We start from the raw sequence: 23,360 nt of genomic DNA on the forward strand, positions 1-23,360 counted from the left end.
AAAACACGCTCATGGTCTCAAAGCAAGTTGAAGTCATTGCCTTCCTGCTTTACACCTGCCCCCACCCAAGATCCTGTCTCCGTTGGAGACTGCCATCCTCTCAGGGCTCTGGATCCCAAGCCTGAAGCTAGGAGGCATCTCTCACACTTCCTCCCTCGCCCCCCAAACCGCTCAAAGCTAATCAGTCTTCAAATCCTGCTAATTTTACTTCCCGCCTCAGACCCCCGACTCCTCCCCCTCTCTGCCCCACTACCCCAGTTTGGGCCCTTGTCATTGTTCTCCTGGACAACTGCAGTGGGTGTGAGCTGGTCCCCTGACCTCTGGCCCAACCCCACTGATGCACCTGCATTCCTCAGCTACACTATCTAAATAAAATGCAATATTTCCCTAGGGTTTCCCAGTGGAAAGCCCTTCAGCACTCTCTGCTTTCTGCAGGAGGGGTTCATGTACATGGTTGTAAAGGGTCCATCAAAATGTGCCTCCCAGATGCATGTCCAGCCTCTCTCTCTGCTGCTGTTCACTGCTGTTGAGTCCAAAATCTCCATCTGTTTGGGGTCACCTGCTCCTATCATGCTACTTCATGCTTTGCTGCCTTTGCTTGTATATCCTTTACCTGGAATGCACTTCTCACCTTTCCTGGCCTGGCTGACTTCCTGCATCCTTCAACGCACAGCTCAGGAGTCATCTCTGCCAGGAGATGTTCCTGAAGCTCCAGATTGGGCCAAGGACCCCCTGTGGGTGTTCTCACAGGACCCTGTTAACCCATGTAGTTTCCCACTGCTACGTTATTTGACATCACCTGGTTATACACCTGTCTGCCTACAAGACATGTGTCTTAACACTTAGGGCCATGCCTTGCCCATGCAAGGAACTCAATCAGCCTTTGCTGAACTCAGCAGAACAGGATCAATCAGGTTGCCAGGTTTTGTAGATGTTGTGCCATGTTACGTATTTTTGTCCCCATTTCTGATTTTCTGTTTTCAGGTGTCTCTGTTCAACTATGTATTTTTGATTTCTTGGGCTTTTGCTCTGCCGTACACCAAGCTCCGCCGCCTGGCTTCTAGCGTCTGCACTGTCTGGACATGTGTGATCATTGTCTGCAAAATGTTGTACCAGCTGCAGACCATTAAGCCTGAAAACTTTTCTGTCAACTGTTCCTTGGTGAGCCTCAGACACAGGGTTGGTGGGGCGGGGGGGCAGGGGGGGCATCTCTTTGCCTGGCCTTCAGGGAAGGAAGGCAGATACTGGGGGACATACATCCCCAGAACATCCTGTCTGGCCTTCAGCAGCTCAGCAGGTTGGAGGCATTCTGGCCCCCCGTCTCTTCTGATGCTGAGATATCCCCCGTGAAGTGGGTCTTCTCTCCCCCCAACCGTAGCTGAGGGAGACTACTATGAACTCTCCATGGGGCCATTTCTTACTCCCCTTTCTCTTCTTTTCAGCCAAATGAAAACCAAACGAATATACCCCTGCAGCAGCTGAACAAGTCTCTGCTCTACAGCGCCCCCATTGACCCAGCGGAGTGGGTCGGCCTGAGGAAGTCCTCTCCTTTGCTTGTCTACCTGAGGGTAAAGCCTTCATCACCCTAAGTTTGTGCGTCTGCCAAGTTAATGTCTGGAGCCCTTTCCCAGGAGATGCTAACTTCAGCTTTGATAGGGGCCTCATCCTCTTACATGGCGTTTGCAGTCACCTTCGAAACAGACAACTGAACATTAAAATCAGGATTGCGTTATGCCGAAAAGAAATCAATCGAGTAGTGTGAGATCCATTGAATAATGTATGACAAGTATATTCACTGGAACATTATAAAACCACTCAAAGACAGAGGTCGATTGACACTATCAGACACCGAAAGATGTCCAAAATATACTGTAACATTGAAAAGAAAAGCAAACTTCAAAACACCGTATATAGGATGAAGTGTTTTAGACACAAAGAAAAACTACTGAGTAAATTATACCAAATGGTCAGCAGTGATCGTTTCTGAGAAGTAGGTGTCACATTACAAGAAACGTTTGCTATCTAAATTCTACAAATTTAACCAAGGGCATATATTATGTTTAGAGGTAGCCAAATAAAAAGAGCATATCTCTGAAAAGGGAATTTTGATTGCAAGTAATTGTAACAAACATAGGGAAAGCAATATAGTTCAGGTAATTCACATTTTATTCTGATGGATAATCTGAGCATTTTACTTTGATGGATTATGCTGACAATGCATTTAAAATCTTTGTACTCAACTCCCAGAATTTGAAAGTGCGCTAAGCATCTCATTTTTCTTGGTATAGCTTTCTAGTTTTTTTCTCATATGGCAGATATTGTTTGTAATGTATGAATGATGTCTACCATTAAGAGCTGTTGTAAAGATAAAACAAACCTATATTTGAAAAGGAGGATTAGAATAGTGTCTGGCACATAAATGTTAACTATTTTATTATTATTGTTATCATCACTATTATTATTTTGTGGTATAATCAGCGTATTTTTCCACCTACTGCTTTCTTTAGCCACCTTTCAGAGGTGTTCAAAAATCCCCCCTCTGATGCGAGTCCCACTCAGCAGTTCAGTCTGTTTCCTGGGGTCCTTGTAGGACACTGTACAAGGGTTTCTCATTTTTAGTTGCAAAGAAGGTTGGACGACCCTCCCAAGGTAACTGGACAAGGCTTCCAGGTTCAGTGTGTACTTTTTCAGGAACAGGCATGACCATCACCTGTCTTTGGTGTAGAGGTTCCAGATCCTGTTATCATGGAAATTAGCCTGATTTGCATATTGGAGATAACTCCACCCTTGTTCCCATAAAACAGGGAAAATGAGCATTGAATTCAAGACTGTATTTTATAGAGGTGGGATTTGATCATGCACTGTTCTTTTAGACACCCAGAATGGAATGAGATGGTATCTCATGGGGATTGTTTAAATGACCATGTGGCATCACATGCAGTTTCCTTGCTTTCCAGAACAACCTCCTGATGCTGGCCATTCTGGCCTTTGAGGTCACCATCTACCGCCATCAGGAGTATTATCGCGGTCGGAACAACCTCACGGCCCCCGTGTCTAAAACCATCTTTCACGATATTACAAGACTCCACCTGGATGATGGACTTGTCAATTGTGCCAAGTATTTCATCAATTACTTCTTCTACAAGTTTGGTCTGGAGGTGAGTTTCCTTGCTGACCTGTTTTCTTTCTTTCCTGTGAAAACTCCAGTGGCTGCTTTTGGCCAGGTGGCCACTGGGGCTTTGTGGCACGTCTCTGTCTCCTCAGGATCCGGGAGGAGCCTAACTGAAGGGTTAGCCTGGCCTGGTTGAAAGTCTCCAGGACCTGGTGCCAGCCCCTCCTCTGTGGCAGTGGACATGGCCTCTTGGGATCTCTGGTCTTACAGATGTGTGGATGTCTGTTTTGTGCCTTCTGGTTGTGTAATCTTAGCCAAAATGCACTGTTCTGACCTGAATGGTGTGGTAGGCCTGCCCTCGATAGAATGTACTTGGAACAGTGATGTTTCATGGTGAGATCATAACGGTAATTCCCTCCACCATTTGAAGTGGTTCTTATTGACAGTGACCTGATCAGTTTTTCTGTCTTCATGATGCAAACACCCCAAAGAGGCAGCGCAGGTGAACACCTGCAGGGACCCTGGCCCAGGAATGCAGGTCTCCACCGCCCGCTCGGGGTGGGCCGCTGACACCACTCCCCTTCCCCGTGAAGCCGACTCTCTGCTTCTTTTCATCCTTACACAGACCTGTTTCCTCATGTCAGTTAACGTGATCGGTCAGCGGATGGATTTCTACGCCATGATTCACGCCTGCTGGCTGATTGCCGTCTTGTACCGGCGCCGAAGGAAAGCCATCGCGGAGATGTGGCCCAAGTACTGTTGCTTCCTGGCCTGCATCATCACCTTCCAGTACTTCATCTGCATCGGCATCCCTCCCGCCCCGTGCCGAGGTGAATGCCCCCCACCGGGAGCCTGCTCAGGGACAGTGGGGACAAGGGCACGGAGGGGTGCCCTGACCCGGCTCCTCCCGCCTCCACCCTGCAGATTACCCCTGGAGGTTCAAGGGCGCCAGCTTCAATGACAACATCGTCAAGTGGCTGTATTTCCCAGACTTCATCGTGCGGCCCAACCCCGTGTTCCTCGTGTGTAAGTGGGGCCATTGGGATTCCCACTTGCTCGTCCTTCTTCTGGTGGTGCGTTCCTGCGCCCCCCTACCCCACGTACAGTCACAGGCTGGTCTCCATGCCTCAGCATCCCAGGCTGCTAGTGGCTTCTGCTGGCCCTGTTACATCTGCAGAGTTAATACATAGCATCGGAAACACCATGTTCGCTTTCATGATTTCACTTCCCAATGCACAACCCCGCTCTCCGCCACCACACACCCACCTTCTAGAAGGTGGACTGCAGGGCGAGGCCTTGTCCTGGGCAAATTGCTTGCTTCTTGCTGCCACCGCAGACATACACCTACAGGTGGGCTGGGGTAGCCGGAAGGACGCAGCTGGACCACAGATGCTCCTGAGTGGGGCTGCAGCCCGGGCCCGTCCAAGGGCGGGTGACCATGCAAAGGTTAAGGTCTGGGCACCCACCATAGGGGGTGGAGATTTGTTGCTGCCCACCCACATGCGGGTGTAGATTAAAGACAACGCCTCTGGGAGGGGGAACTGTTCTGGGCAGCTGGCCGTGAGGGCAGCTCCGTCCTCTCTACCCGCCCCCGTCGGCCACCGTCTTCACCTGCTCTCACCAGCCTCCACGCCCTGTATGTTCTGGTAAGTCTGGTTACCAGTGCAGAGGGGGACGGAGAGGAGAAAGAAAGCCAGAACGCCTGCATCTACGGCTTGTAAAGAGATAAAGATGACGGAAAGTGCTCAATGGCCCCTCAAAGCTTCAGGGGGAGATCAACGCAGGCAAGCATTGTCGTGTAAGAGATTCATGAAGACTAGTCATCGCCTGTTGCTTTCACTCACCGACGAGCAGACAGCGTCCAGGGACTCTCCCCCGGGAGCCCCGGAGCGTCTGTGGTCCCTCCTGCGTCCCCATGGTGGGCGGGGGAGGTTGGAATCCAGGAGGAAGTGAACTCTCAGGACATAACTCAGGTAGCAGATGAGGAGCCGCTGGTACCCCGTGGGGACCCCTCCTCGCATCCCTAGATGCAGAGGGGGAGCAGGGGGTTTCAGTTCCCGTGTCTGTCTTGCCAGATGACTTCATGCTGCTTCTGTGCGCCTCCCTACAACGGCAGATTTTCGAGGATGAAAACAAGGCCGCCGTGCGGATCATGGCAGGTGACAATGTGGAGATCTGCATGAACCTGGACGCAGCCTCGTTCAGCCAGCACAACCCCGTCCCCGACTTCATCCACTGCAGGTAACGCGGCCGCCCGAGCGCACAGCCCCTGGGAAGGTGCATCCCCGGAATCCGTGCCTCCAGCTCCCCCTGCCTTTCCCCGGGAGCTGACCCGCTGATTGCACCCCAAAGGCAAGAATCACGGGGCAGGATGGCCCAGTGGTCTGGAAGCCGAGCCTCCCACTTTTCCTCCATCCTCTGGACAGCCCTCAGCAGCTCTGGAAAGCAGCTGCCCCTGAACCCCAGGACAGCCCCAGACCTCACTTGCTGCCTGGGAGCCCCGGAGGCTCCTCTGCAGAGCGTGTTGGCTGGTGTTTCCGTGTCCTTTCTCACAAGCTTAGTTTTATGATTTCTGAAACTGAAGCAAGTCAGGGCTGAGGAGCAGAGGCCGGGCCTCCTGCAGGAGGAATTAACAGCTGCAGGCAGGGGAGGGAAATATGTGGAAAACATACGGTGCGCTAACACGCACGTGTTGCACACACACACTCACTCAAACACACCAGCAGCCCAGTTCTACCGACTTCAAGCCACACACATCAGGAGGCCCTGTGGGCCTTCAGATCTCACCCCTGGACTGAGTCACTAACATTACCTGTGTGATCCTGGGACGCTGAGAAACACCGACATCTTATTCATTCTCCTGTGTGTTAAATCAAGGATGAGTGTAATATATTGTAGGAAAAAATCATAGAAACATTTAAAAGTGTTGAATGTTTTAGTCTAAGAAGAGTAAAGTTCAAAAGTTTGCTTATGTGACAGTGTTCCTCTAAGGCACAACTTATTGCCTAACGATGCTGGACAGTGTTGCACATATTTATCAGAGGCGACTTGTTAACTCCCACAAAATAACAACTCTTTTATCAAATATCTGACCCACAATTGGTTCTTCTGTGCTTCTTTCCAAATCTGGGAAGAGAAACAACCAAAGCAAAACCTCCAAAACTGAGAGGCTGTAATTAAGTGAATACAGATGGGCCGATGGCCCAGGCCAGGGAAGCTGCAGCAGCTACTTTCATTGCAGGAGGATGGAGGCCCGAGCACCTGCCTCCTTCAGGGAGTTATAGTGGAAGAATGGCTCCCACGTGTCAGCTGAGGGAGGTGCAGAGAGACTGTTGGACAGAGCCTGGAATCTCTGGGTCTGCTTGGGCAGAGCTACTTCTCATCTGGAGGAGAGATTTTCACCTCTAGCAAAATCTCTGTGTTTGTTTTAATCCATTAACTTCCAGTTCATGGAAAGGAATCCCTTTTTAACTGTTCTCTTGCTCCAAGAGGCATCTGTATCTTAGAATTTCCTCGGCCTCCTATAGAAAGACAGAGAGGGTATTGAGTACTCAGGTAGTAGGCAGAAAATGTTGCCACTTGTGGGAAGTTTGGCCCGAATTCGATGAAAATAAACATGCACGTGGTGTTTTCACAAGGTACCACTGTGTCCATCACTAACTCGGTGAGGGTTTCCTGTGGACCAGGCAGTGATCGGTGAGAGAGGAACACGGGGCTCCCAGGATGGCCTGGACAGAGCCTCCAGGCAGAGTCAGGAGGACAGTGTGAATTTGTTCCTTCCGCAACTAGAACCTCCCGACCTGACTCGTGTTGTTGTCTGTGTTGTCCTTCGCTTCTGTTTTGCAGATCGTACCTGGACATGTCCAAAGTGATCATCTTCAGCTACCTCTTCTGGTTCGTGCTCACCATCATCTTCATCACCGGGACGACCAGGATCAGCATCTTCTGCATGGGTTACCTGGTGGCCTGCTTCTACTTCCTGCTCTTTGGGGGCGATTTGCTGCTGAAGCCCATCAAGAGCATCCTGCGATATTGGGACTGGCTGATTGCATACAACATCTTTGTGATCACGATGAAAAACATACTGTCGGTAAGTGGCTCCACTGTATAACACATTTGCGGTTTCAGCATCAGAGTAAACGATCCATTCAGTGGTTATTAAAAGCCCGTGGCCCGTCACACTGCTCTCTTAAAAGCCCCACGTAAGATGCTTGCAAACTCAGAATTCAAATGACCATTTGTTACTCGCTGTTTTACCATATTAAGCAGAATCCTTTTTGCTCATTTCCACCCTCTCAAGGACAAGAGGATACGTATTCATAGGAATAAACTCTAAAATGTATTTTATTAATTAAAATCCATCTCTTCTGAGGAATGATTGGTGATCATTCCTATGATGGGCTACACTGTGGCCCTTTTATGAGTTGAATCAGTCATGGGATGTCTTCAAAAATTGTATCATATTGGCTAAAAGCAACCCTTTTACCTAGAAAGAGCCGTGGAAGTGTAAATAGAATGGGCACGGTTCTCCATGACACCGCTTGGGGTGGGGACGAGGAGGGATGGACCCCTGAAGGCACAGATGTTTTATGAAGCCCTGAGATGAGGGTGGATGCAGGGGAAGCTTTATGGCTGATCTGAGCATCAGCGTCTGGACTAGAAAACAGCTAAGACTGGAGGGTTGAGACAAACATCTCCCATCCACAGAATGTGGCTGCTTCTCTATTAAATATCTATGTTCCAGGGCACATCGTGGCCACTGCCCTGGTAGATAAGCTGCCCACGAGTCATGCCAGAATCACATGGATTCTTTTAGGCCACAAAGACACGTTTTAAACTATTTATTGTGTCAGGAAATTAAACAATGACCTTTCATGAGCTGAAGGAGTTAATCCACCCCTAGCTCCAGCTTAAAGTGAATCCCAGGGCCTGCTACTCAGCGGCTGTAACCGACAGTGCATTAGAAGAGCAGTGATGTACGATTTCCTGCTTCTCCCCTTCCTGGTACTTACAGATGAGCTCACCAGGCAATTCTACTGGAAAGCATTTGACTTTTTTATTTTGGCACGTGCACTGCTGTGTTTAGAGGTCTGGGGAAGCCACGTCTATGTAACCAGGAGTATGTATTTGAAGAATTTATTTTGTGTCCTGTCCATTAGAATGCTAAGTTTCTAACTGATAGTAAAAATGATTTTTATTCATCAGTTTAACCCCAGCAGTGTGTGTTTGCCTGTGGGGTGGTGTTGAGAGTTGTTGGAAAGGGGATGCGATAGGACAGGAGGTCACCCTTTCATCCTAAAGCCCATCTGATGGGCAGAGATCTGCGGCTGGAGGCTGATCCCTATGCCTGTTCCTGGAAAGTGTGTGGCTGCAGAATCCACTCATTCATTCATTTGTTCTCTAAACCTGTGTTGCAGACCTGATCTTTGCTAGGCACTGTTTTATATCTTGAAGAACTAGAGGTGAATAGTACTCAGATTTTACCCCTAAAGAACTCACATTCTAAAAGAGAAGATAGACTTTCTTATAAATAATTACAGTCCACTCTGTTAATGCTCATTATCACAATATTTTAGGAAAGCAATACGAAACAGAATGCCTAATTTCTGGCCTAGATAAGTTGGGAAGAGGCTTCCTGGAGGCGTTGCCATGGGAACCCACCAGAAACTTGAATTCCGGGGTGTCCAGGGAGACAGAGGGGGGAAGATGTTCCCTGAGGAGGAGGCTGTTTTCCCCCCTTGGGATGTGAACTTAACTGTGATAAGAAATCACTGTTACGAGACAACAACATGACAGTCAACAAAGACGTCTCCTTTACTCAGAGAATTGGCTGAAAAAGAATTGGCTCAAAGCACATACTCTCTTCCTGCTCTAAGAACTACACCAGGCAGCTTATGTTTGTGATCATCTCCTGGCAAATAGCGTAGGTTTACTATGTCTGACTCTGTCTGACTCGTGAGAAAATAACTGCCAAAATCCCAGTTGTGGATCCGTGCTCACCCGTTTGCCATCACAGAGTCAGGCTTGTTCCTACGATGGTCTAAGATTTCCTCTTTGAAAAGAGAGGAGCTTCCAAGTTCAGAAAGCATCACGCTCAGGGTTCTCCCCTTGCTCCTTGAGTTTAACTCCCTCAGGAAGTGAAGCATCAAGCACTCTACCCGGTGGGGACTGGATTTGGGGCCCCGTCCACCACCAGGCTGGGGCTTTGGGAATTCTTGCACGTGTTGGGATTGCAAGACATCACCCTTTTCTCTGGGTGTGACGCTTCAGGATATGCCTTTCTCCTTCGTTTTTCAGATAGGAGCATGCGGCTATATCGAAAAATTGGTTCAAAATAGTTGCTGGTTGATCCAAGCTTTCAGCCTGGCCTGCACAGTCAAGGGCTACAAAATGCGTAAGTATGAAAAGCAAACTTGGGAACAAAAGGACAAAGAAGGAAGGGTCGTTGTATTGTTCTAATTTAAAAACTGGGCCGACGCCCCTGCAGGGAAGAGGTGAAGGGACGTGAGTCAGCGTCTGCACGGGGCTGTGGGCTTGTGCCATGCTGGGCATCTGTGCTCAGGACACACCCCCCACCGCATCTCTCATCCTCTTCTACAAATGTCCCTGTCCCCCTCCCCAAGCAGGTCTAGGGAGCAGGTGTGGCCTTTAGCAACTCCTTGAGCTTCCTTGAGTTATGACGGGAAGGGTCACAGAGGCCCACACACACCTGTGGCTGCTGCGGTTGGAATCTCGGTCATCAAAGTAGCTCTGCCTCCAGACGCCCCCTCCTCTGAAGCTCAGAGAACCTCCACCGTGGGAAGACAGTTGGGGGCAGCAACAGGGTGTCTGGAGTTAGAGTCCCACCTGTACGGAGGCAGGAGTTCCATTTCCGCCCCTCTGCCTCTTGCATCAGAACCCTGGACAGCACCTCCATCCTCCTGGGCGCCCAGGATGGGGCCTTGAACGTGACACCCCTCCCCCAACTCTGCCTTCCAATCCTTACTACACTTTGCAGAGGATGAAGAGGCACTGGAGTTTGTTCTGACTCAGGATCCAGATGTGCTGTTGACACCCCTTCTTCCGATAGACCGTACCTGCTCCCCTGGCTACCCCTGGGGGAGCCCATTCCCAGAACATGTGTCTTTTTTGTACCAGAGATATCCTCTGGCATTGGGACATGCAGATGTTATTTCTCCATGGCCCTTACTGGGTGGGAGGGGTCCCTTTCCATCCTCTACCTTACATTATCAAGAGCTCACTTTGTGGTCAGCCTTGTGAATCAGTGCTGATACTGGATTTGAAGTGTGTGCTCTTGGCTGTGAATAAATCCACTCAGAGAGACTCAGTGCATCGGAAGTTTGCTCTTACACCTGTGTGATTTCCCAAGTCTGATCATGCCACAAGAGTTTATAAAATAACAATGAAAATGGGTGTAAATTTTAATTTTTTTCTTCTTTTTCTTTTTTTCTGCCCCAGCTGATGATGATTCCTCGTGTAAGCTACCCAGCGGGGAAGCAGGGATTATTTGGGACAGCATATGCTTTGCCTTCCTTCTGCTGCAGAGAAGAGTTTTCATGAGTTACTATTTCCTGCATGTCGTGGCGGATATAAAAGCTTCACAGATCCTGGCTTCGAGGTGGGTCAGGCCAAGGAATCAAGGGGTTTCTCTTAAGAAACCTGTTGGGAAGTGATATTACACTCTGATTCCTGTCTGAGCTTGCTTGTAGAACCCACAAGAAATTAAGAGATTCCTTCCAGGAAAACTGATCCAAGAAGGCTTTAGCCCAAGGCCTTTAAGATCTAAAACAGAATAGTAACAAGCAAGTCTATGGAGGGAGTCACACCTTATGAGGACTGGGACACCCTTGAAGGTTAAAGATGGACTGGTTGTCTGAGCCCCTCGGTCCAGACCTCATCACTGGAGTAGGTCCTCTGGCCTCGGTCAGAACAGGAACATAGGCCATGTCGGTCCAGAGTCTAGTCCGTCTCCCCCCACCCCACCCCCCCACTGCCGCCTCCTTTTTAAAAAGAAACTCCTGAAGACAGAGAAAAACATAATCTGTTATTTTTCAGACCGTAGACAGAGGAGCGTGTTACTCCAGCCTCACCCTAAACCCTTCCTATTTGTCTTCCCTTATCCCCTTCCTTTCAGGCTCTTTTTCCCCAACAACCTGATTTTTTTTCTTCTCTGGGCCAGTGGCACTGTTTATTACTTTCTCCTTAGATTCCCCCTTTTTCCATTTTCTGCCCCCAATCGTATAGGTTTAGGGAAAAGACTGGGAAGAGAACTAGGTACTGAAGAGGATGCCATTGAGATGGGGGTCAAAGGACAGCTGCATGATCCCCAAGAGTGAGCCTGTCTCTGAGACCCTGGCCCTGCCTCGATCCCATGGGACCCATGGTGCTAAACGACCTTATAAATGCTAGCTTGTGTCATATCAATTGCCAGTATTGATCCTTCTGATTCTCTCTCTATACCACCGGTGTTCCCAGAGCCTATTTCTTTTCCTGCCAGGAGATGGAAAATGTGTATTTCAAAGGTCCATTTAAAGGCTGAGAATTCCCAGCCTTTGTTAACTAACTTGGAGCCAAATAGGATGAGGACCCAGTCTGGCACCTACATTTTTTTTTTTTTTTTTTTTTTTTTTTTTTGCTGTACGCGGGCCTCTCACTGCTGTGGCCTCTCCCGTTGCGGAGCACAGGCTCCGGACACACAGGCTCCGCGGCCATGGCTCGCGGGCCCAGCCGCTCCGCGGCATGTGGGATCTTCCGGGATCGGGGCACGAACCCGTGTCCCCTGCATCGGCAGGCGGACTCTCAACCACTGCGCCACCAGGGAAGCCCCTACATTTTTTTTTAACATCTTTATTGGAGTATAATTGCTTCACAATGGTGTGTTAGTTTCTGCTTTATAACAAAGTGAATCAGCTGTACATATGCATATATCCCCATATCTCCTCCCTCTTGCGGCTCCCTCTCACCCCCCCATCCCACCCCTCTAGGTGGTCACAAAGCACCGAGCTGATCTCCCTGTGCTATGCAGCTGCTTCCCACTAGCTATCTATTTTACATCTGGTGGTGTAAATATGTCCATGCCAGTCTCTCGCTTCATCCCAGCTTACCCTTTGGGCACCTACATTTAATCGGAGGAGCCTTGCTGCACCCTCAGCCCTCACCATGTAGATGACGCTGACTTCATTTAGGGACAGTAATTTACCATTACAGTTGTTTTCCTAACGCCCAGGACATCATTTTCAGAGCAGAACATAATGTCTCATCCCAACAGTAACCTTATTTACTTGTATGTAGCAGCCGGTCCTTTTCCTAGCAAATGCATCTTTCTCACCTTCCCCTAAAATTCGGTCCTTAGACACTCAGGGCGTAATAGTAAGCCAGCATCTTTTTCTCAAAGTTGTCACAATTATTCACAAAGCATATTCTTCCTGTTATAGAAACTGGTGGCTTTGGTCAGAGTACAGCTCATGCTTGTCAAAAAACAACCATGTCTTAATAAGCACTGAACTCACAATGCAACTTCCAAAGACTAGACTAGACATTCATTCATTCACTCGTTTGCCGCCTGCTCTGTTATGAGGAGGTGGATGCTTGCCATGCGTGCCCTCCTAGAGCCTGCAGACGGGCAGGGAGATGGACCCGTCCACAAGCTGCTGCAGGTGGTGGGACGCACGTGATGCAGGAGGCATTCGGGAACCTGGGGATTGTAGGCAGGTATGCAGCCAGCCATGGGGCAGGACCAAGGCAGCCTCCATTCCAAGCTACAACCTGAGGGATGAACAGGAGTGTGAGGAGGAAGGTGCAGGAGGGAGGCAGCCAAGGGAGGTTACTGGGGGATCGGAGTGGCTGACACACAGACATGTGAAGATGAAGACAGTAAGTGGAGAGAAATAAGCTGCGGGAAGGTCAGATGATCAGGGGCCTTAGAACCACGTTTATGACTTTAGAAGTGGCTGCACTTGCTTTTCAGAAGCCCACTCAGCTTCTGGGCTGCAGGACAGATGGAGTCTAAGCAGGACCATAGGCGAAGGGATCAGTTAGGTGGCTGCTCTGATGATCCAGGATGGAGATGATGGCCGGGACCAGGAAGGGATAAATTAAGATAGATCAGAATTAAGATAGTTCATAGGTGAAACTGGCACAGCTGGAAGTCGGCTGGTTGGCAGGGAGGTGGTGATGGGAAGGGAAGAGAGGAGGGCGCTGTGCCCAGGATTCTGGCCTCAGCAGGTGGGGGGCGGGCAGTCCCAAAGGTAGAGGGTCTGAGGAGCTCTCAGCCAGGAGCAGAGATGGGCTCCAACTGTGGAGCTATGGGTCTCGTGAGCTTGTGAAACACACGCAGCCCATTGGGAAGCCCTCGGGCAGCTGAATGGACGGGTCTGGAGATGTGAGGAGACTTGAGGGTCATTGATACGCAGGCGGTGTTGGGGCAGTGGAGTGATTGGAGCTGCCTGGGGAGAACGTGGAGGTGAGACAAGGACCCTGGGCAGCAGTCACACCTCAGAGATGGGTGGGGAGTGTGAGCCAGTAAGAGAGCGTGGGCCCGAGGACAGCCACTTCAGAGCGGAAGTTCAGTAGACAAGATACACAGAGACAAGGCTGAACGTTGAAATCAGTGACATCAACAGGTGGGGTCAGAGCCAAACACCAACAAGTCTAGGTTGAGGTGATGGCTTGGGGACGGTGCCTGCAGGATATTTGACTGCAGGGACAGTGATGCAAGGCCGAACGTTGAAATCAGTGACATCGACAGGTGGGGTCAGAGCCAAACACCAACAAGTTTAGGTTGAGGTGACGGCTTGGGGACGGTGCCTGCAGGATATTTGACTGCAGGGACAGTGATGCAAGGCCGAACGTTGAAATCAGTGACATCGACAGGTGGGGTCAGAGCCAAACACCAACAAGTTTAGGTTGAGGTGACGGCTTGGGGACGGTGCCTGCAGGATATTTGACTGCAGGGACAGTGATGCAAGGCCGTGCGTAGAAACCCGTGGGGTGTGCGTGGTTCTTTTTCTAAGATTAGCAGACCCGAGCGTGTTTGCATGCCTGTGGGCAGGATGCGGTGGGGATGGGAAGGTAGAGATGCAGGAAGAGGGGCCGAGAGGGAAGGCCAGGGCCCCTCAGGCTGCGGATGGGGAGGCACTGGCCATTGGCGTGGGCTGTCACCTTCTCCATGTCACCGCAGGAAAGGGCATCTGGGGTGGGTGGCAGGAGGCTGAGAATCATTGCCTCGTGACTTTGTTCTCTCTGGAAAGCAAGCAGCTGGGTCGTCTGCCAGGAGTGAAAAGCCCTTGACAGAATTACAGTTTGACGAAAGTGTAAGGAGCTTGAAACAGCCGCTGTAGAAAAGCAGAATTTCCGGGGCCTCGGGGAGGGGGCAGTTCACCGGATCCTCTGCCCAGCCCTGCATCCCTGCACCGCTGACGCCCCGTCATCAGGCAGCACGGGACCGGCATCCCAATGGGCTCCCGCAAATCCAGCCTGGATTTGCCAGGCTGATGGGATGGACCCCAATGGGACAGAGCTGAGGATACTGAGAAGCTGATGAGCTCTAAGGGACCTGGAAGTGGCTTGAAAAGTGAGAAGGAACAGAAGGGAATGGAAGGACAGGAGGAGGAGAATCAAAGGGAAGGGGCTGGATGGCCCATCCCGTTGCATTTCCCCTCACGAAGCCCCAGCTTGCTCCACGCCCTTTCCTGCTTACTGAGTAGAAAACGAACCTGAACTCACCCCTCCTTAAATGTCCCCTCATGGGACGACTATAATGAGGGCAGGTCAGGGGGACAGGCTTTAAGAGGCTTGAAGAGGCCTTGACAGTCTCAGAAAACACACACCGTTTTCTTTTCTCTTATCCACAGGGTTGTGAGCAGCCCCTCCCCCCAGGGGAGGCAGGAGGCGGTGCGTGTCCATCCACAGGGAAGGGACTCCCACTCCCAGCCAGGCAGCTGCCCCCAAAGAAATGTTTTCTAGCCCTTAGTAACCGTTGTCAGGGGAAGGTGGGTAACACCGATAAAAATGCTCATTTGTTCCGTGTTTCTGACTTTCTTTTAGGGGGGCTGAACTTTTCCAGGCCACGATTGTAAAGGCTGTAAAGGCAAGAATTGAGGAAGAGAAAAAGTCAATGGACCAGCTGAAGAGGCAGTAAGGATGCTTTCCTTTTATTTGGGGTTCGCCTGGGCCCGTTCTGCCAGCTCTCAGCTCCCAGGGAGCCCCAAGCCCTGAGGAATCCATTTGTGGTAACTTTCACAACTGCCCAGGTGCTTGCTCTGGGTGTTGACTGAAATGGAAATGGTCCAAAGGAGGAGAGCATCGGGGTCGGGGGAAGGGGGCCGCCATGGGCAAGACCAATGTCAGGTCCTAGTTCAGATGCTTACTCTGGAGCCTTGGGCAGGTCTGTCGAATTCTCTGAATTCCAGTTTCCATTTTTAAATTAGGACTCACAGTTCTACCTGAGTATTGGTAAAGATTAAACAGTTAATGAATGAGACCGGGTCATTCCCAGTAATACTCACTTGAAGTCCATCGTATCTGTGGGTTAAGTGAACAAATACGGAGTTCTCACTTCGGAAGGATCTTTAGAGATAATGTAATCCAGTCTGTTTGGGAAGAAACTGATGACCCATGTAATAGATGACTTAAAATCCACAACTAACCAGAGACAGTACTAGAAATACACCCCGCATTTCCCTGTATCCAGTTCAAGGCCTCCTTTCCCACCACACCATTCTGGAGAACTCAGTAATGGACTGACTCCACCCAGGAGATCTGAGAATTCTTTCTTTCTTTCTTTTTTTCATTAGCCCACTGAAACTAATTATTTTCTTAGAGTGAAATTTCTAGCAGTAAGTGGAACCTCTGAGGATTGCTACTGCCTCACATGTTTGGGGCCAGATTTAACAGCTGATGGCCATAGAATTCAAAACCTAGCCACCTTCTCTAAGAAAATGGAGATACTTTGTCAGCCCACCAGGAAAATTCCCTGAGTTTGCTAGGACTACTTCATTGCATCCTGACCTCATTTCCCAGCTTCTTTCCCTGTGCAAAAATATTTGCCAGTAAAAATGACACTATCCCATGGCATGGTTATTTTCACAGTCAAAGATACGAGTTATGTAAAACTATATATAATGAAAATACAGTATGGTATAACTATTACTATTGTTGTTTCTAGCTATCTAAATCAGGTCTAGAGAAATAACAAATTTGAACCCACATGTAGAATGTGTTCCGAATTTCCCATAATTGAGACCTGCTACTATAATTCATGTCACTGGATTTTTCCATTTGTTTAAGAATGCATCCTCTCAAATGAGAGGTCAGAATAAAAAAGAAGGAAGGCAGTGATCATTGCAAAAGACAAACTGAAAATATTATTTAAGCTGCCCAAATCAGAAACGTCACTTAAATCAGTTAAAAAACTTGGGCAATACATTCAGAATTTTAAGAAACTAAATTAAGAAATGAAACCTTTCACGAGAGCAGATGTGGGAGAAAAAGCTCAGCATTGCAGTTTCTGAATAGACTTCCTGAATAAACAGACAAAAAGCTGCAATTCAGCATTTTTCCAGATCCAGTAAGAGATTAGATTTGACATGGAGAAGAGTCGTAGGGTCTGATAGAATACTCGAGAACATTTGAGGAGCAACTTGCTATTTACAAAACAGTTCTCACACGCATACATCTTTTCACCTGACCTTCACAGCAACTATGTGAGGCAGACAGTTAGTATCTAAAAAGATAAGAATGCAAAACCTGGGAGAATAAAGGATTTATATTTCATAATGTGCTGAGTTCAGAATGGCTTTGGTACAAGGTATAAGTGGACTTAAAGTATTTAGCAGAATTACTATTGATCATATGATTGAGCCAGGATCTGTGTAGTGCAAAATAACATGGGTATAAAAAAAAAACAACAAGGAGACACGTGTTGCTAATAAGTAACCATCTACAAGTCCCAAATGTTGACCACTTTGTCCATGATTTTAGCTGTTTGCATAAAAGTGTACAGGTAACTATGGGTGTGTTCTTGGCATTGCTGCTGCTGTTTTGTTATACAGGATGGATCGCATCAAGGCCAGGCAACAGAAATACAAAAAGGGTAAGGAGAGGATGCTGAGCTTGACTCAGGAGTCAGGGGAAGGCCAAGACATCCAAAAACTCTCTGAAGAGGATGATGAAAGTATGTTGAAACATTTCCTTCTTAGCCCAGAGTACCTTGATGTTGAGTAAAAGCATGATATTGGGTTGGGCTGTGAAATAATGTTACTTTTCATTCTGCCAGTTTTATCAATGTGTCTTTTTAACTCAGCAAGTTTTATGTTCCCATTGTGAGTGGGATGTGTTTGTTTGTTTCATAAAGTACATATTTAGGGCTTCCCTGGTGGCGCAGTGGTTGAGAGTCCGCCTGCCGATGCAGGGGACACGGGTTTGTGCCCCGGTCAGGGAAGATCCCACATGCCGCGGAGCAGCTGGGCCCGTGAGCCATGGCCGCTGAGCCTGTGCGTCCGGAGCCTGTGCTCCAAAATGGGAGAGGCCACAGCAGTGAGAGGCCCGCGTCCCACAAAAAAAAAATAAAAATAAAAAAAAATTAAAAAATAAAGTACATATTTAATGAGTCTATGACTTTACAAGTATCCCACAGTTCAGCAAGACGACTTTAATATAACCTAGCTTCTGTTTCACGGACGTGTGATTCTGAAGAAAATAGGATGAGTTTGCTTCATTTGTTCCTTTAAGGAAGATATTTAAGATATGCAGTCTACTGTTGCCTTTGATTTCTATAAATTTTATACAGAAATTAAATATGTAGGTCTCTGAATAATAGTAGTTAAAATATCATTCAATTATGGTCTGTTCCAATGAAACTTAAGATGAAATACGTATTTATTATATCTAATTATAGATTTATTATATCCAATTAAGTTTAAAAGTTCTTTTTAAAGATGTTTGCATGGTGGTTTTCTGTTTGAAGGGAATAGAGAAACAATGCATGGTATTCTGCCAGTGCATAATATCTATTTATCAACAGTAAATTTATATTTTTCCAACCATGCATTAAAATGATCAAAAGAGAAATTTCTGGTTATTGGAATTATGCATTTTAACAAATTATTTGCCACTAAATTATTCTATAATATTTGGGTGTTGCTTCTTTTCTGTTAATTCCATGGAAAATTTACTGTGAGATGCATTTTTGACAGATAATCCCTTCATTATTATATTTCTTCATATGCCCTCAATTACTAGAGAGAAAGTGAATATGTGGCATTATGTTAATAGAATACTGAATATTTACCTTGTGAAATCGGCTGCTGATCCATGTAAACTTTTCAGATTCAGTAGAGTTTCTTTTCCTGACTTCTGATGTACTTTTGCAACTTGTCTAGATTTTGACAATTGAGTTTTTAAAGCGTGGTTTTCAAAGTTTGTTTTCTCACTTTCTAAGAATTAATATTTGGACATATTTTATTTTAGGAGAAGCAGACAAACAGAAAGCCAAGGGCAAAAAAAAGCAGTGGTGGCGGCCTTGGGTTGATCATGCTTCCAGTAGGTTTTCTTGATCCTCTTACAATTTCATCGATTCTAACCCTTATATCCTTGACCAGAATTCAGACGTCCCCATGACCTGTGTGTTCCATGCATGGTTTGACGCTTGTGACTTGATAGGGGGTCAGAGAGTAGGAAATGTGATCTCTGTGGGTCTCTGAGCCCGACAGACTGAATCGTCCAGAGCAATCAGCTGATTACCCTGTGGCTTACGTGCTCCCAAGTACCACTTACAGGCTCAGAAAGGGAAGAGGGATTGATGACTGTGTTATCCAATTCTGAGGTCCAGAGTTCTGCTGAGATGTATTTGTTTCATGGCTGAAAACCCTTCTTAAAAATGAGTCTCAGCTCTTCCTGGGACTCTGCTTTAAGGAGAACCGCTATATTCGGAGTGTCCCTGACCCTCTTTGTAAGGCACTTGACGTGAATGCCAACGAGCACCAATGCCCTCCCCTCCCCCCCCGCCCCATTCCCAGAGCTTTGATTCCATTTGCATGTAAAATTTCTGGGCAATTTATTAAACATAAAGATGAGGACACCTTAAAACACATTTACTTTCTCACCCTGCCTCCTTCCCAGTTTCAAAACAGCTCTAAAACTACACTCTAAATTCAATGCCCAACATGTGGCTGGCCTCAGAGGCACCCACAGCTCCGCCAGGACCAACTCAGAGCAAAGTCAGAAGATGGTTTTGGAAAAGGAGAGCTTCATAGCCACACAGAATTGGAGCATTACCCCGCTGATCACAAGAAAAAGATTAAAAAATGGTTGAGGAATCGTGGAACTCAGTGGCTTTATCTGCTCCACTTAGCAAAGGACACAGCACTCACTGTTGGTGATGGTATTCTAATGGAATGGTCCATTTCAGTCTGGCCCTCCTTGAATTTGTTAGAATATTAAATAATTATTAATTATCTTGCAAATTACTCAAAATGTCTTCAGCCTTTTGTGTCTTATATTGTGTCTCAATTACTGTAGCTAATGTAATCTTACAAGTAATATCACCAAGGTCCATAACATCAACAGGGTGATATTCAGAATCACTAGAAAATCACATAGATCAGAATCTTTTCCCTCACCTAATTCTTACTGTCATTTAGATCTGGTATTGGCCTTTCACCCAAGAAATAATTTCCTAAAATCAGCAAGCCCATTTGAGGAAGTGATATTCAAAGTTTGCTCAGGATACCTGGATGTAATCAAATGTAATCCCAAATATTGAATTTTAGCATTATGGTATAAAAAAAAAATTCCATGAGTTCTAAAGAGTTTCACTTTATTTGCTGCTCAAGTCAAAAGACAAAGATTCAAGTTGAAATTCTGTGTGACTCTTACGGTCCACTGGCGTGTCAGTCATGCTAACAATCTCGTAGTGCAGATGCTGTGTGCCGATTTCTATCAAGTCACAAGTACACTGTGCCGATCTTTCTGTTTTAAAGGGCCCTTTGCTAGTTTAGAGAGACCTATCCATTTCAAAATGGTGTCATACTGATGTTTTGTCCTTTCATCTGGGTTATATTCCCACTGCAATCATTGTGGTTCTTTCCTTTGCTCATGTAAACATTGCATTTTGGAAGGAATTGGATATGGTCTTTGATCATCACCTTATGAGTTGGTTATCCTTGAAAGAACTTCTTCTGAAGGTTATTGACTTTAGATTTTCTGAATCATTTCACCCTCATTATATCAAGTTCCTGAAGGCTGGTATTATACTACCTGTGCCTGTTACGAGACTTCCAGGGCAATAATGCTGGGATGTGTGCCACTCATAGTTTGGAATCAGAGTCTCACTGTGGCGTTAAAATTTTTCTACAAAACATATTCCTTTTTACAAGCCAGTGAGGAAAGGAAAGGAATTGACATGATATTTATTTTGCAGACTGTGACGATTTCCAGAACTTGCCTGGAAGCACTTTATTGAAAGCCCTTTTTCTGATCTCTTGAGTCACTGGGCTTTTAAATATTCCTTAGAGTTGCCAAGTGTAAGAATAAGTGTCTTTGGAGTGTCCTTGTGTAAACCCATTGACAATGTGATAATGCTGTTACGTTGTTCATATTATCGGTAAACATCTGAGATGCTTAACATGGTCTGTAGGGGACACCCTCTCAGTTCCATATCTATGTGCACACAAACCATTGCATCATTGCTGTTCAATGATACCTTCCATCCTCGTGTAGTGGGTCTCCGTGTCAATTCTGTACAGCCTAAGTCAGTGCCAAGCGTCACTTTATTGTCAAATATCTGAAATAAAAGGCCAAGTTCCTTTGGGATACAGGTAGTGGGATTTTAAAAGTCATTTTCACACTCAGCTGTCAGCATCAGCATTCATGGTACATATATGGACCCAGGCTGGGGCAAGATAGCTATCAGAACCCAGAAACGTATATATAAGAGCTTCTCTACTTATTATTAGCAGATAGAACTTCAGAAACTATTCTCTATTTCCTAGTTTTATTTCAGTAACAATTTATAAAGGAATTGGAGACTTTTAAAATACTTCCTTCTTTTTTTGATGTGTTAATTGTACTTGTCACATACAAATTGGCAACATTTTTCAAATAATAAAAATCAGTGTTATGACTGTTTGTGATGAAGCATGTTTGGACTCACTATCCACATGAAAAAAGTTATTGAAGGTGTGATTGAATACAATTGAAGCTATTGTTGATTTTAGAGCCTATAATGAGGGTAAAATGTTCAATATTGGAAATCTTGGTTTTTACCAAATGACCACGTGACGTCAAGTCCATGTGACTTTCCCTCAAATCTCTCAGCTTATCTGAAGCATTACTTTCATGGTCACCCTCACTGTCCAACAGAATGCTGTGACTTTGGTTTGTTCTTGCTTATTCTTACCTTATTTTGAATTGCGTTTATTTCCTCAGGCTTAGACCCAGTCCTCTGGGCCTGGTTCTTTCTTCAAAATAAAAATAACAAATTACAGTGCTTCTGTTCAAGGATATAAGGCCCAGTTCATTCACACTGCATCTTCATGATGGAGGCTTCAGATTTGTCTGAAATCTGGGCAAAATTATTCACTGTTGTGTTTAGTGATATTCAAGCAACTAATTTTCAACAAGCCAAGGTTCCCCATGACCTTACAACGGATAAGTCCAAAAGATAAATAAAGACATCACATGATGTCATCCAAAAGACACCTCAGCATTTGAAAACACAAATATAACTTGAAAATACGAATATGTTTTCCTGCAATGATGGTACAGTTCTTGTAGCATCAGAAATGCACATGCTGGGTCTCTTTTCTCTGATAAAGTAATGATCAAATTGATAAAGATTCCATTCTCAAACTTCTTTAACTCTCTGAACATTTCAGCTCTCTCTGCTCCCGTGCTTAAGACAGCAGTATGTCCTGGTAGGGACAATGTCAGGCAAGGCAAGGACGATCCATACTGTTTGTGCTTTGGGTCTTATGGTCGGTACAGTTCTCCTCAAATTTCAGTAAGTGACTGAGGGCTCCTGGTTGACCAGAAGCCTCACAGCGCTAAACTGTGTGGACCATGTCTGCCGGACCTCCATGTGTCCCATTCTAGGTGTAGAAACAGCCAGAGTGTGGTGGTGGTGCTCTTTTTTTGATGTTACCTGCCCATTTGCTCCTCATGACAATGTGTGATTTTTTTAAAAAACTCTTTCAAATGTCTTGCCATCTGTGTTACGGCCCCATGTCTGCATAGTATAAAGTGAAGGAGAAGGCTGGTGACACTGATTCTTGGTCCTGAATCATCCTGATTAGCTTTGCTACAGCAGTTTGGACCCATTCAGACAACAGCAAAGCCTCTGCTTCACTTTGGCCTTGCCTAAAGGCCCCAAAGTGCTGAATTGTGACACGATAATAGTTTTCAGTCCTTTGGCCATCTTGGTAACAAAAGCGGTTGCTGCAGAGTTGATCTGGTGCATCTGTGTAAAATTTGTTACGCAAAAGGAAGAAAACGCCAGATGAATGCAGCAGCGGCCAGGTCTCCTCCGGGGCCTGGACAAGGCCTGGTGCTCTGCAGACCACATGGCACCTCCTCATCTCCTGTTCCTCCACCCCACCAACATCTCTTGTTGTGGTCCTTTGAAGGACAATGTGTGTGTCTTTGGGGGCATTTCATTCATATGCCCCCAGTTATCTCATATCTCTTCCAAGAAATAAGTAAATATTTTGTTTTGCTTAGTGGTCAGGAGTGGAGATTACTATTTGTTTGAAACGGACAGTGAAGAGGAGGAAGAGGAAGAATTAAAAAAGGAAGATGAAGAGCCTCCACGAAGGTCAGCTTTCCAGGTAATTATGGGGATGAGGGAGTCACGGTCTTTGCTAGTTGAAGAGTTTTTCTTTTTGACAGACCTTGATTGCAGGCCTAGATTTCTTCTGCCGTGTTCATATGTTGTAGCTCCCAGAAGCTTCTGATTTACATCTGAAATAGTGTGTCCCATCCTGCTACTTGCTGTCAGCGTTGCCATCATTACTTCAAGAGTTCCTGCAAGAGCACTGGTCCAGCCAGGGCTTCGTCCAAAAAAAAAAATTCTGTTGCTCTAACAAAAATAAGCCTTCCTTGGGTGAACTTTCTTTTGCTGGCATTGCTTTGGATTGTTTGAGTGGACTTCTAGTTCCATAGGTGAAATAGTTGACCATGAAAATAAAATCCCTGCTTTGTTGTGAAAATAAATGGTCATTTCAGTGTTACTTCAAATTTTGAAAATCAGTTC

At 46.5% G+C, this 23,360-nt stretch overlaps 1 protein-coding gene across 4 annotated transcripts in view; it reads left to right on the plus strand.

The window, feature by feature from the left end:
- PIEZO2 (piezo type mechanosensitive ion channel component 2) overlaps positions 1-23,360 on the plus strand; it is a gene marked incomplete at its 5' end in the record, with an annotated part of 336,195 nt that overhangs the window by 264,021 nt on the left and 48,814 nt on the right. For all 4 annotated transcript variants that reach the window (XM_082640709.1, XM_082640711.1, XM_082640710.1 and 1 more), the window contains 13 exons: positions 985-1,161; positions 1,443-1,568; positions 2,958-3,158; positions 3,738-3,942; positions 4,037-4,138; positions 5,188-5,353; positions 6,959-7,202; positions 9,410-9,506; positions 10,571-10,730; positions 15,158-15,247; positions 17,164-17,285; positions 18,581-18,652; positions 22,829-22,935. In XM_082640709.1, coding sequence (XP_082496835.1) covers positions 985-1,161; positions 1,443-1,568; positions 2,958-3,158; positions 3,738-3,942; positions 4,037-4,138; positions 5,188-5,353; positions 6,959-7,202; positions 9,410-9,506; positions 10,571-10,730; positions 15,158-15,247; positions 17,164-17,285; positions 18,581-18,652; positions 22,829-22,935 — 1,869 coding nt within the window. The remainder of the gene's footprint in view (positions 1-984; positions 1,162-1,442; positions 1,569-2,957; positions 3,159-3,737; positions 3,943-4,036; positions 4,139-5,187; positions 5,354-6,958; positions 7,203-9,409; positions 9,507-10,570; positions 10,731-15,157; positions 15,248-17,163; positions 17,286-18,580; positions 18,653-22,828; positions 22,936-23,360) is intronic.

This window comes from Mesoplodon mirus (assembly GCF_964341445.2).
Source record: "Mesoplodon mirus genome assembly, chromosome: 13".
Classification (NCBI taxonomy): Eukaryota; Metazoa; Chordata; class Mammalia; order Artiodactyla; family Ziphiidae; genus Mesoplodon; species Mesoplodon mirus.